Raw genomic sequence first — 13,547 nt, 5'->3', positions numbered from 1 at the left:
TATCATATACAATGTGACACTCCTTCACTGGTCCAATAATACAAGCAGCAGAGCTCACCCACCAAACACTAGAGGAAGTATCTGGTAATATTTTTTTCTGAGAAATTGCTGAAGAAAAAAGCTCAACCACTCATCCCCCCATGAGATCAATGTAGTTTTTTTACAGTGCTACCAGCTGATCATTCCCACAGAGATATAAGAAGTGCTTCCTTGAGAAGCTGTCCTGCTGACAAGGTGCTGGCATGATGGACTAGACAGGGAAGGAGGAAGGAACATAGCAAAGATTTCAAGTTAATGCACATTTTCACCACTTTATGCCCTGGGAAAAACCCTCACAAGATGATATGTAAACTCGAGAGAGAGTCATGCTGTGTTCAGCTGTGATCTAAAATCCTGCTGAATCACTGAGTGCAATAATTTGCATTTAAGGGAAGAATAAAATGACCCAATGTCAGTCAGGATGTGAGAAGGTGACTACATATTCAGATTGGACTGATTACATTTTCATACTATTTTGATGAAATGAATTAACAAGGGCCTGCATGAATTAGTGAAAACCAAACTGGACCATGTTAGCGTGGCTGGCTCTGCTCCTTGCCTTCGAATGCATCGTTCTGGGATGGCTGGCAACCCCAGCAACCCTCCTGCAGCAACAGGCTGAGTTACAAAGGTTTAAAGCAGCAGTGGGCAATTATTTTGGGCAGAGGGCCGCTTACTGAGTTTTGGCAAACCATTGAGGGCTGCATGACAGGCAGCCAGGGGCAGATATATATTACTTTTTTATTAATTAATTAGGGGCCAGATAGAATGGCCTGGCAGGCTGCATCTGGCCCCCAAGCCGCATTTTGCCCACCCCTTGTTTAAAGCAATGGTGTTTTCAAGGGTTTTTTTGCTGGGGGGGTGGGGTGGGGAACGACAGGCTGCATTCATAGACTGACCTCCCAGCCAGCATCTTAGTCCATACTCCCTGCTCAACTAGAGAGCCAGCACAACTTGTTGGGAGATAAAGGGCATTTAAAAGATGCAGCAATTGAGGCATTTCCCAGGCAAGTTCAGTCTTCTGGACCAGCGGAGGCAGTGAAAGGCATCGCTGCTCTACCACCTGCCCCGGTCCAACAATGGCTCTTGTCTAGCTGCCCTTGGGAAACAACGTGCAGCCCTTGTGCTAGTTTGCCGCAGTCAGGTGCACTGTGCAATCAGCAAACAATGCAATATATATATAGCACACAGAGGTTTTCTGTATGTAAACCCTCCTCTTCTGGGCTCATCCATATAGACTGTAAGGTTTTGGGGAGAGACTGTCGTTCATTATGTGACTGCATATCCCGTAGCATAACGGGATCCGGAGCTAGCTGAGGCCTCTACCTGTTATCACCAAGTTACATATAAGAAGCAGTCAAATATACAAGGTTAAAAGAATGCCCTTTAGGTTTCAAGGTCAAGGCCACTGTGAAGGTGCCTGTTCAAAGTTAATTCGGTCCCTTGACGTATCCATCCTGCACACAGAATGACACAGTACTCTTCTGGAATGATTAGTACGTGGTTCAGGTAACAAAGGATGGCACCACATGCACAGGCAGCCGCGACTATGGCATTTCCTCACTTTATGTTTGAAAAGTGGTATTTTTAAATGTTAGCGAGAAAAATCTCAGCCCCATTTTAAAAAATGTTTTGCGGACGATCCTCTGTTTTTATCCACCGGGGAAAGATAGAAAGGCTGAAAAACAGAAGAAGAGGGTTTTACCCTATTTCAACCATTCCCCGCCCTATTCAATGAAATCAAGGTGGGAAAGGGAACAAATGTGGGAATTTTCTAAATCATCTTGAAAAAAAAATCTTTTCCTAATGTAGTTGAACAATTAAATATTTTGACAAAAATTATTTGTTTTCCATGGGAAAAACCTGGTTGGTGTTGAATACGCATCTCTTCCCCCCCACCCTTTTTTTTTGGGACTAAAATGATGTTCAGCAGCTAAACTCAGTCATTATTACTTCCAGCAGTTTGTAAGCTGGCCCAGCCCAAGTGTCATTTTGTGCAACAACCAGAAGACACGTTGCTAGCCCCAGGGGTTTAGTGCTGGGCGAGTGTTACAGGCCTGCATCAGGCAACGGAGCTGCAAAAAACATCTGAAAACAGTAATGTCACAAGAATTTTTTTTACAATGCACCGTGCATCTTAAAGCTTTCCCAGTAAGCACCTTGAGGGCTAAACAATCTGGTCCAGTAGGGTCAGGAGGAGCCAGGGATCAGCAAAATGAACTTTAAAATCACCCTGTTCAGAATTCAACATTGCACTTTTCTTCTAAATATAGGCTTGATCACTCGCCTCTAAATGGTCGTTTATTAACATGACGGAAACATTTCCACATCATTTGTCACAGTTCAGTGAGTGTTGTTATCTTTGCTCAAGCAAGGCAGACAACAGACTGGAGCGGCACAGCTGAGTGGAGGTGAGCTGCGTGGGAAGACTGCATCACACCTCCAAGGGACGGGCCAGGCTCCACCTAGAGCTATTTGCTTTTTACCTCCAGAGCCGACATTCACGCACATGCTCGCACACATGGAAGTCACAGCAAACAAATAAAACTTAGGGCACCTTGTATCAGTGTCCCAGGTCTAAACCTGGTTCCAACAAATGATCCAAGCACTCATTTTTCCCTTGATGCCCCTTGCATATTCCCGTTTTCCGAGCCATAGCTCTCCCCATACCCAAGTCCCTCCTCAGGGGTCCCTGAACTCAACGGGCATCTTCCCCTGGACTTGGCATCAGGCCCATTAGCCTTGCTTCCTTTGTGATGCCCACAGAAACCAACCCAGCCTGAACACGGTAAAATCTTCCAAGATCCGATTTCCTCCGAGCTTCCCCATGTGCTCTGCCTTCTCTGGTTTTGCCTACTGGCTATGAACCCTTCGTTTTCATTTTGCATCTTGAACCGCCCACCATGCGTGCTTGGGATGTTTCAAGGGACAAATCCTGCCCACCTTCTCTGTGCATCTTCTTTGCAAGACACAAAGCTACTGTATGTTTTATGCAACCTTTAACTATTACTCAGGCATAAGCTGTAGCAACATGGACACGAACTGCTTTCTCAAGCCAAGCTTTTCAAACCAGACTTGTAGCATGGACACAAACACATTTACACCACTAATCTGCCTGTAGACCAATGTAAATGTGGAGGAGACGGATGCACAGTGTGCAGTCTTGCACAAGTGTAAGTCACTCCATTCTGGGGCAAAGCTACCACCCAGAAAGCTGAGAGTAAGTCTGTCGTTTGATATCTAGACAGCATGGAAGGGAGGCCCAACAAGTCCCTACTGCTCGCAGGCAGTGAAATCTCTATTCTACTGATAGTACGGCAGAGGGATATTTATATCACTTCACCGCTTCATAACCATTGGAATGAATCTTCTATCCACTGAATACAATGCCTGGGATAATAAGATAATAACCCTGCAATAAACTGTGAAGAGCTTTGCAACCAGTTTTATGTTCCCATACAATGTGGCACCTAAACTGCAACCACTTCCATTCAATATGCATGTTTTTTCAATTCCCACTGCGCCACATTTTTCACCTAAAATAACTGTGTTGAGACCTCACTTACAACAAGAAATCAATTTTAACGCGGAGGTACTCCCCTGGGGCATCACACGCAACATTAGAATAAGAGGCAGCTAGTGCTTCCGTTCTGCTCCCAAGCGCACTACAAAGAAAGAGCGAGATTCCCGAGTGGATGGGCTGTTTGGATATGAAACAACCGAACTATTTCAGTTGAACCATCGAGTCAGAGGAAGTAGGCTGCTAGGCTTGGCTGGACACAAATGGGAGATTATGTCATGCCCTTTTTTGTTCAAATAGATTGCCAAGCGGTGCTTGGGGGGAGAATCTCTCCTGCTTTGCTACTGCTCCCTGCTGCTCTTGACTGTTGTTGCAAACATTTTAAAATTTAAGATAAAAAAGTGACTCCTTCCCAGTGGAAGAACCTACCCACCATGAACATCAGCATCTGTAAACTGTATGTGCGGGGATGGGCGACCTTCCCTTCCCATTTCCTGGCAAGATCTGAGGCAGCCGGATGTTAAATCACTCATCCATGGTCTAACAGGAAGGTGGTGGGACAGCCAAAACTGAATTTGGGAGCCCAAGCTTGCAGTTTTGTATGGTAACTTTAAAGCATATCTTAATTTAATCCAGTGGGAGCCAATCTTTCTGGTAGGTGTGCCAAAAATTAACCCTGAACCTTCCCCTAGTGCCACTCTGATACCCTTCCCTTACCTGATCTACTGCTCTGCTTTCTGCTCCCTGCCTGGTCTTCAGCTCTGTTTTCTGCTTCCTCTGCCACTGTGCTGCCTGCCCGCTCTCCAATCTACCATGCGCCATGCACACTTGTGGCACCCATGTCGCAGGTTGGCCACCGTTGATCTAATCCACCCAACTATAATCTCTCCCTGGACACTGCTTGCTCCCAGTAAAAAACCTGGAAATCAAGAGGCAGAATTTTTGGCCTGAAATGACTCCTAATAAAGTCCATCACTCCCAGGTCCATATTCCCACTAACTGGTAGGCTGGTAGATTTAGTTCCCCAGCTAATAGGTTCCTGGTACATTTTTCATACCAGGGCTACTAAAGTTGGCAAACTCTCAAAGATGAAAGATAAATGCATTAAGTTTATTATTAAGTTGCAACGGGGTTCGGTTGAGCAGGGAGGAGAATCAGATTCAGCTACCGGGCTGAGACATGGTATTAGGAATGGAAGAGATGGACAAAACTGTGACTCCCTGCAAATCACAATATTGTTCCCGAAGACTGAAAAAAGAAGCACTGTGTGCTGCAACCAAAATGCTTGATGATGCATCTACGCAAGGTGGGAGGCCAAAGCATTTTTTTTTTTTAGGACTGAAACGAGCAAGCATCTCCTCCCCAATCTGAATCCCCACCTTATCAATGGGAATGTAAAGTGTCTCAGCGGATTCCTTGCTTTTGTCCTAATTCAGTCAACACAAACTGTGGCTCTGTTGCTTTAGTATGAACAACATGCATTATGAATGTCTTTGCAATTCACAGGTCACTAGATCTCCTCATGGGATATTTATCAGAGTCCTTTTGCAAAACCCTTGGACTAGCTGGTGTATATTATCTACACTTTATCTTGCTATGTGATCTCCCAACATCCACCCAAGGCAGTTTCTTTTGCTATCTGTTCTTGTCATCTGTGAGGGGAATGCCCTTAAGGGTGCTAAATGCTTGTGTCTGCTGACAATTTATAATGGTAACCTGAACAGGCTGGAAGGAAAAAGAAATACGTATAATGTGGTCATCACAGCTGCGCAATGGGCTGGATCCTCTTCTACTCTAAAAGGGATTAAGCACGTTTCAGCAGCAGAGCATCTGGCCTCATCCAAGCCATGAAAACACCATTTCAAAGCCTACCTTACTGGTACTGCTGTGCTTCCTACCCAGAGACAAGGACTTCACACACACATCCCCCAATTACCACAGGAGATTTTCAAAGCTATCGCTTCACTGGTTTTTATGGTTACTCTTCATTTGCATACTTCATTTACATGCAGGGCCTCACTGACATCATGAGGTTTTGCTGACATCATGGCAACAACTGCACAAGGTGGACCAAGCCACACGATCATAGCTGTGTGTGCTCCAGTGACCGAATTCAATGGAGGACGTACAGGATGAAGTTTTCTGGCCTCCGTTACATGGAAGGTCAACCCAGATGCTTGCAACAGTCCAGACAGATTCTAAATTATCCCCCCCGAGCATGAGATATGAGCTCAGGTGACTTCTTTGCTGACTTTTTCTCCTTCAACTGCATACTGGTGGCATGAAAAGGGTCCTTTTTCAGGAGACTGAACCAGACAGTGGACAGAGATTGCCTAAGGTCCTAGCTAAACTGTAACTTCTGTATTGCATCAGTCCTCCAACAACAGGATAGTGCCTTTATGAAGCTATTAAAGATCAATCCTGCAGTGTACGTGGCATTAAATGTTTCTGTACGCATGTCTCCAAGAGAATTTAACTTCAGGAGTGTAGCGCGGTTCAGGCACACAGCTGAAACACAGTTTGGCTGCAAGATAAAAATGGTACTTTAAATTGCACCCAGGGAAAGAGTGCCCTGTCTGAATTCTGCAGAGTTTTACAAATTTATTAACTGCACTTATTGGATTACGTGACTGGCCAGCCATGAAGATGCTGCCATATAATCAATTGCCAGTTGGTAATCCAGCTTGACTTTCCTTGGCTGGGAATTTCCAGTTCATATTAAAAATGTAGTTACACTCTCCCTAAGGTGGTTTTAATGGATTATTTGCACTGTCTAGGTGGCTATACTCACTTGGCCTTTGGCCTCTGGCTTTGTATAGCTACATGGAATCTGCTGTAGTTGACCACAGACAGATACTTGTGGTACAGAGACCCTCAGATATGGCAGTAGGACAGCAAGTGAGAAACATTGGACAGCTACTACACCACGACTATGCAAATTGTTAAAAAGTATAGGAACAACACAGTTAAGCTCAAAAAACACAGCATTAGCTCAAGCCCTCTTCACAAGGCTGAATGAATTCACTGCTGGGACTGAAGTTTGCTGTGCTCAGGATCCCCCCACATGCGAATACTTGAAGCATGTCTAAACAAAGTCTCTTTGGGTCTTTTTTCAGACACTCACTAAGACTCAGGAAAACCAAAGATTACTGTTGATTCTCAACGTCTCACTTTTCAGCTGTCTCACTGGAGATGCCTCAAGGAAGCCTGATTCTCAACAGGCAGGCTGGATGGCACTTTCTGAAAAACAGGCTCTTGGAAGCATCTAACCTCAGACACCCACAATCACAGGTCAGTTCTGAAAATTGTCACCGTTTTCTGCTGCGTAACAACATGAACAGGGTTATCTTGAGTACCAGTGTCCACTAAAACACAGTATATGAATAGCCAACCAGAAAAATGGGCATTGAAAATGTTGCACGATGTGCAAGACGGACGAGTCAACCTGTGTATAACCTGACTGATTTTTCCTTTAACTTTAAACAGTGCAATCTCAAAGTTAATTATTCTTATATTTAAAATACTAAAGACGCCTTTCTAAGGCTATACATGCTTGAACAGAATTAATTGTGCAACAAACAAAATTATATTACAGTTCAGCAGCTTTAAAACCATCAGTTCTACAGGGACCCAGCCTGGCACTCGGTCACCACCTAAGAGGCATGTCATCAAGCTTCTTCCCAGTGCCTCCACCACAGGCATCTCTTTGCAGCATCATAGAGTCACTGAATTTGGACTATTTCAGACCATACAGTCTCTGAGACTTCAGAGCTACCCCTGCCCCCGCTTCCAGCCCCCCAGCCCTTCTCTTCTACTAACAAAGAGAAGGCAGCACCCTGCTGACAACAGCTGCAGCAATAGGCAGAGCAGTGGTCCTTGCGGTAGGGTAGTTCTAGGCAATCTAGGACTTCCTAGGTCATAACTAACTCTGATCTCCCCACTGGGACTGAGTCTGCAGTGACTGGAAATCCCAGCTTTATCACAGTAACATCATGAATTCAAATATTTGTAAATATTTCCAGCTTCTTCAGCATTTCAGATAAGCACGGCATCACTGAATGACATTCCAAGATGGGAAAGGGAAGGGCAGATCAATGGCCCTTTTGGACAGGGCTTGCCTACCTCCGGTCGTTTCTCCTCCGTCTGAACAGCTTCTTGGTGTGTGCAATTTCAGCTTCATGTGGCAATGGATGGTAACCCTGGAGAAAAAGGGAAGGGAAACAACAATGATTACTTCTGGGGCATAGAAGGCAGTGACAGCTAAGTGGTTGGAAGAGAGGATCAGGTTCTGTACTCCACGTGTCAGGAAGGTTGTCGGATAACTGGAGTGGGAAACCAGAAGAGACATCAAATCACAGGCAACTCTGAATGATGCTCCCTGTTTTCCACAATTGATTTTTATGTTACGTTGCAGGATAGAGGTATTCTTTACCCTTTGCGCTTAAGTCTACAGCCCTAATATAATTCTGTTTTCAGTTACACTGCATGGGAACTATACGTTATGAAATAATAGCTGTGAGCACCCTCATATCTATACTAAAGAACCAATAAACTAGGACATTTTTATAGGAAAGGAGGCAGTTTGCCTAGAACAGAGGACATGCAAGTGTGAGTCAGAAGTATTGATGACTATAATTTATTGACTCAGTCTAAGCCAACAAATTATATTATCCTTAGCACTTGTAAAACATTTCTTAGCTTTGCTTTGCTTCAGAGCATAAGAACTACCATGTGGGTTCAGACCAGAGGTCCATCTAGACCAGGAGCAAGCCTCCGACAGTGATAAGCAGCAGACACTTTAGAGAAAGAGTCTAAGAACAGGGCATGTGTTGAGTGACCCATCCCTTGTCAGACCAAGCAGGTCAACCCGAGTGGATGACATTCCTAATGGTCAAGCTTAAGAGCTCAGGAAGGCCCTATCCTCTGCAAATTTGTCTAATCCCTTTCTTTGACCAAGTTGTATTACTGGCCTCCATGGCATTTTGTGGAAATGCGTTCCTGGCATTAACCAAGTAATCCATTCAATGCTTTTGTAATAGGAAACAAGCTGGGAAACAAGTGAGGCAGGGAGGAGGTTAAGTGTATTGCCCAGACAAGTTAGTAGAAGAGCTGGGGTCACAATCAAGGCAACCGATCTCTGGTGCTATCACCAGGTCCCCAAACCACGCTGCATCCTCTTTCTGTGACTCAGTTTGCCCATGTGATCATGGGGCAATTTGGCTTACTTGCCTGCTAGGGGTGTTGTGAGGCTTCATTACTGTTTGCAAAGTGCAAAATGCTTCAGAGGTTTTTGGATGAAAGGCATGATATGTACCATATTTACTTCATTAGAAGACAGGATTTTTCCCCCCATTGAACATGGGGAAAAAGGCCCCTTGCCTGATGACTGAGCATGAGGCAGTGGAAGGGCACCCCCTCCACCGCCTCTGCACACCCTGCCGCTCCTCTCCAGCAGCTCCAGTCACCCCTTTCCTGTCTCCCCCCTCTACTGCACTCCTCCTTGCCCTATTGCTCCCCCCACTGTCTGCCCCCCTCATCACCTCTTCCCCTTCCAGCTGCAGTAGTCGGGGTGGAGGGTGGGGGGAGGAATTTAAGACGATCCTCCTGTAATTAGATTCCATACAAGGAAAATGATAATAAATACATATATTTTCCATGTGTAGAATCTTATTAATGGGGGGGACGCGTCATCTTGTATTTAGGGTCATTTTGAATTCATGGTAAGTGCTAAGCACAATTTATTTTATTGGTACTATAGAGTCATAGCAAGCCACCAAAGACAGTGTTAAAAAAAAAACAACAACCCAAAACAACCCCTCCTCCAAATACCCCCCCCACCAAAAACCCCCCCCAACAACAACAACAATTATGCACTACAGTACTTCCCTGGCTTGCAATAAAAGCTTGGTGGCTTGCAATAAAAGTCATTCTCTCTACTTCCATAACAATCCCTCTCCCTTGGTTACAGTCTCTGCCTCAACACTAGTGAATCACCCACCGCGTGAGAGGCCGCCAGGGAGCAGCGTGCGTAAGGGGGAGCAGTGGGCGGGAGGTCTCCTTGGCATGTGCCACTGCTTTGTCACACGCATGGCAACGCGATGCACCCGCTGCCAGCTTCAGAAAGGTCTCTCTCTCCCTGAGCTCCTGCAAAGTTCTGAGAGTCGACTTTAGTAGCAGTTTTGCCCAAAATAGTGATCTGTGATTCTCCAAGTGGAAGATGCTGTGGAAGCACAAAGGCCTTCAGGAACATTAGTGACATTAGGCTTGTAACCCTCGGACAGCGAGGCTAGAAGGGATCACCGTGACCATCTACCCTGATCACCAGGGATCCTAGTTTTCTCTGTTTAAAAATTGCAAAATCTCTGATAAACCCCTCCAAAATCCACGATTAAAATGAAATGCCACTATCTATATAGGTATCAGTTGAACACAATGTTTTCATAGATAGATAGATAGATATTAGGGTCGGAAAGGACCTCATTCGGTCATCGAGTCCGACCCCCTGCCCTGCGCAGGAAAGAGCGCTGGGGTCAGACGACATATCTTATCGACATATTTATGATTTTAAAGCAATTTGGAAACCTACCAGTGCCTCAGTCACTATAATAAAATAAACTCTAAAGACCTATACATTTTGGTGTTTGATTTGGGGTTTTTTATCATGCAACATCAAAGCTCTGCCTGCCCCCCTTCACCCACCCAGACACAGGTCCAGGCCCCTCACTCCCCACCCACAGCCCCTCACTCCCCCAGCTCTGCTGGAGAAGGCCCCCAGCTGCCAGGACTACAGGACCACAGGACCAGGGACCCGGGTCCGCAGCCCCCTGCAGCAGTGCCTGAGATCTGGCTGGTGCCCACAGGAGGCACCAGCTGCTGCGGTGGAGCAGAGCACACAGCCCCGCTCTCCCACCCCAGGGGCAGATCCCCTCCAGGAGTGCACACAGTAGCAGGGAGTCACCCACAACCCCATCCTGTTCCCTACCCGGGCCCTGCAGCCATGCATGGCCCCAAGCCTTACACACCGCCCCAGCTGGGCAGTGCCCCAACCCCAGCCCTGCCCAGCTCCCAACAGGCCTCACTACGGGGGGCTCAAATTCCCCCTCCCCTTGACTTACCTGCAGGACCTGCTCTCCACACTTCCTGGTGGCCATGGGCACGTGTATGTGCACACATGCACATGGCGCTCCCTGCCTGACTGCCCTCCTCCTGCTAACCCCAGCCCTGGCAGACTGGAACTGTGCCAGCCTGCAAGAGGAAGCCCACCGTTTCCCACGTTTTTCTCCTTTAAAGGAGAAAAACCAGGTTTTACCACATTTTTCTATGGTAAAGCGCTGCTGTGTCTTGTGTATCAGCATCTCTGCACTTAAAAATTGTGGTGGAGGCACTTGACCTAAAGCTCGTTTGTCAAGCTGCTGGTGGCTGCTGGAGTGTGGCAACTGCTGTGCTCTAGCACACTTGATTAATCAAGTCTGCTCTGATGCCCTGTAATTACAGTGTATCAGGGCAGCCTCTGCACTCGTGTATAGGCAGCCTAAGGTTATAAACAAGCAAGACAGGCAAACACCATCACTAAGGCCTAAATAATTAAGGTGAAGCCAGAGTAGATTTGCACCTTACAGGCCAACCAAAGCTTTCATGACCCTCAGCTCACTTCATCAGCTGCTGTGGACAGTTTCCTTTCCCAGAATATTTAAACCACTGCTGGAGCAGTTTATATTCACCCACTGAGCTGAATATATGCTTTCACTAAGCTTATCCCTCTGCCATCCTTAATGTGCACTGTAGGTTAATGGTACATTGCTGCCCACTTCAGCAGAGCATAATTAATACAATTTTAGCTACAACTAAATGCTGGGGAAGACAGACTGATTTTACATCAAGTGGGGGGCAGGGAGGAAGGGCGACATGGGACTATAATGCATTTTAACAGGACAAAATTCTGTCATCCTACTAGGGCCCAAGAGGGCACAATTACATTTTCTAAGACTAGTCATGAAAATCCCTTGGTGGGGAGTGGGAGAAGAGCAGGCTTGCTAGCCTACAAACTTGTCTTTTTTAGTATTCCTAAATGTATTTTGGGGAGGGAAGTCTACTTTGGGAGCAGGGTTGGACCAAGCTGACTAAAACAAATGCCAGAGGCTGCTCAGAGGAATGTGAGTAGCAGTCCTGGACAGATGGATGAGTGAACAGTAGGTAGGCAAGGCCATTAAAGATGTAGGATAGGCATGTTCATTTCGCAGTTTATCACGTGGCTATCCCCATCATATAGCTAGTGTGTGCATATACATATAACATATATACTGTATACATAACTTTATGTATACACAGGCACCACAAAAGCAAAGCACCATCATTTTAAAGCTGAATTTCTAGGTCAACCTCAATGTCAGGTGTCCAACCAGAAAAAAATAAAATGCTTGAGCCTCACTTTTTTGGTAATTTAACCAAATGAGCAGGCACACTCTTATAAATGAAGCCAGAATTGGTGGAGTGCAACCAAGCAAAAGACCCATTGGCAAATCATCATTGCTTGAGAGGACTGGGATAGGGGGCAGCTACTTTTCTTTTTCAGCCTAACGGATCAATGAATACATGCTGTTCACCACTCTCTTGCCCCTGCAACAGATCTGAGTAATACCTGCAGCTCCCACATACAGCACTGAGCATTGGTCCAGTGAGATTAACAAGCAGTCTCTATTGCCTCTGATCAGGATGCCTTTTCATAGCCTGCTTTCAACATGTGATCTGAAATACCACACACACAAGGTGATCTGCTCCCCAGCCCTGGAGAACAGGTACACTGAGGTGTAGATCCCTAACAGGTCAGGAGACCTGTGTTCTTTGGTGGGGGACAAGGGGCATGGTCAGCTGAGAGTCACACGATCAGCTACCACCTATAAAAGCACTCGGCAACTTAAATAAGTCAGCAAAGACCATGGGAGAGAAGAGTAGTGACAGCTCTCCAGAGATCTCAGGCAGGGGCCTGGGGAGAGCAACTGCTGGGAACAGGCACCCTCATGGAGAAGAGATACAAAGCCCTGGGAAGATGGCGATAAGGCGGAGGAACCCCGGCAGGATTCTCACGCCAAGAGGAAGGACTGTGCAGATGTGGAAGCCCAATGTCATCTGAAAGACCCAACTCATCCCGAGGAACAGAGATGGATGGTCCAACATGTTATTTCCATAACAAGAACTAAGACCGGGAAGGGGAGTAGTACTGCGATGACAACCGGGCATGGTGTTTGGATTCAAGCAATATGGACAATGACACTGATTCTTAAGTCAGCTCACGGAGGTAGTTAGGTCAAAGGATGTGGTCATCATGGGTGACCTAAACTTTCCAGACGTCTGCTGGGAAGAGCGCTCAGCCAGGTCTGACTGCTCACGTAGGTTCCTAGCCAGAGTGCAGGACCTCCATCTAACCCAGGAGGTGCACAGCCCCACTGGGGAGATGCCTTGTTGGACCTGGTGCTGGCCACGGGTGACGACCTGGTGAGGGGGCTGCGGGTGCTCAACCACCTGTGCGACAGCGATCATCGCCTGCTGGGATTCACCATCCAGCACAAAGTGGCAAAGGCCTGCAGCAAGGCAGCAGCCCTAGATTTCAGGAGGGCGGACTTCAATGAGCTAAGGAGAATAGTTGGGGAAGCACTGAGGTCCCGGAGGGGAGCCAGGTGTCCAAGGAGAGTGGTCGCTCCTTAAGGAGACGATCCTCCAAGCCCAAAGGGAGGTAATCCCAACGTGGATCAAAGGGGGCAGGAGGGCACAAAAGCCCCCATGGCTCACCAAAAGCATCTGGGAATGTCTCCTAGCTAAAAGGGAGGCGCACACCCAATGGAAAGGAGGGGCCATCACCAGGGAGGACTATACTGCAGTTGCTCGGGGCTGCAGGGGGGCAGTCAGGAAGGCCAAGGCAGAGATGGGACTGGGACGAGCTTCCCGGATCAAGGACAAGAAGTCCTTTTTTAAATACACAGGGGGCAAAAAG

The 13,547-nt window shown here is 46.7% G+C and overlaps 1 protein-coding gene across 6 annotated transcripts in view; it reads right to left on the bottom strand.

Annotated features, from left to right (window-relative positions):
* The window catches only part of CTIF (cap binding complex dependent translation initiation factor), a 378,020-nt gene that overhangs the window by 166,749 nt on the left and 197,724 nt on the right, over positions 1 to 13,547 (bottom strand). For all 6 annotated transcript variants that reach the window (XR_002097493.1, XR_002097494.1, XM_019518141.1 and 3 more), the window contains one exon: positions 7,682 to 7,758. Coding sequence is in view for 4 of the 6 variants with exons in the window: in XM_019518141.1 (XP_019373686.1) it covers positions 7,682 to 7,758 (77 nt within the window). In the remaining 2 variants the exon portion in view is untranslated. The remainder of the gene's footprint in view (positions 1 to 7,681; positions 7,759 to 13,547) is intronic.

Source organism: Gavialis gangeticus, unplaced genomic scaffold (assembly GCF_001723915.1).
Source record: "Gavialis gangeticus isolate Ggan-Ray unplaced genomic scaffold, GavGan_comp1, whole genome shotgun sequence".
In the NCBI taxonomy this organism is placed as follows: Eukaryota; Metazoa; Chordata; order Crocodylia; family Gavialidae; genus Gavialis; species Gavialis gangeticus.
Note: the sequence above shows the minus strand (reverse complement) of the source record. Positions and strands in the feature narration are given on the sequence as shown.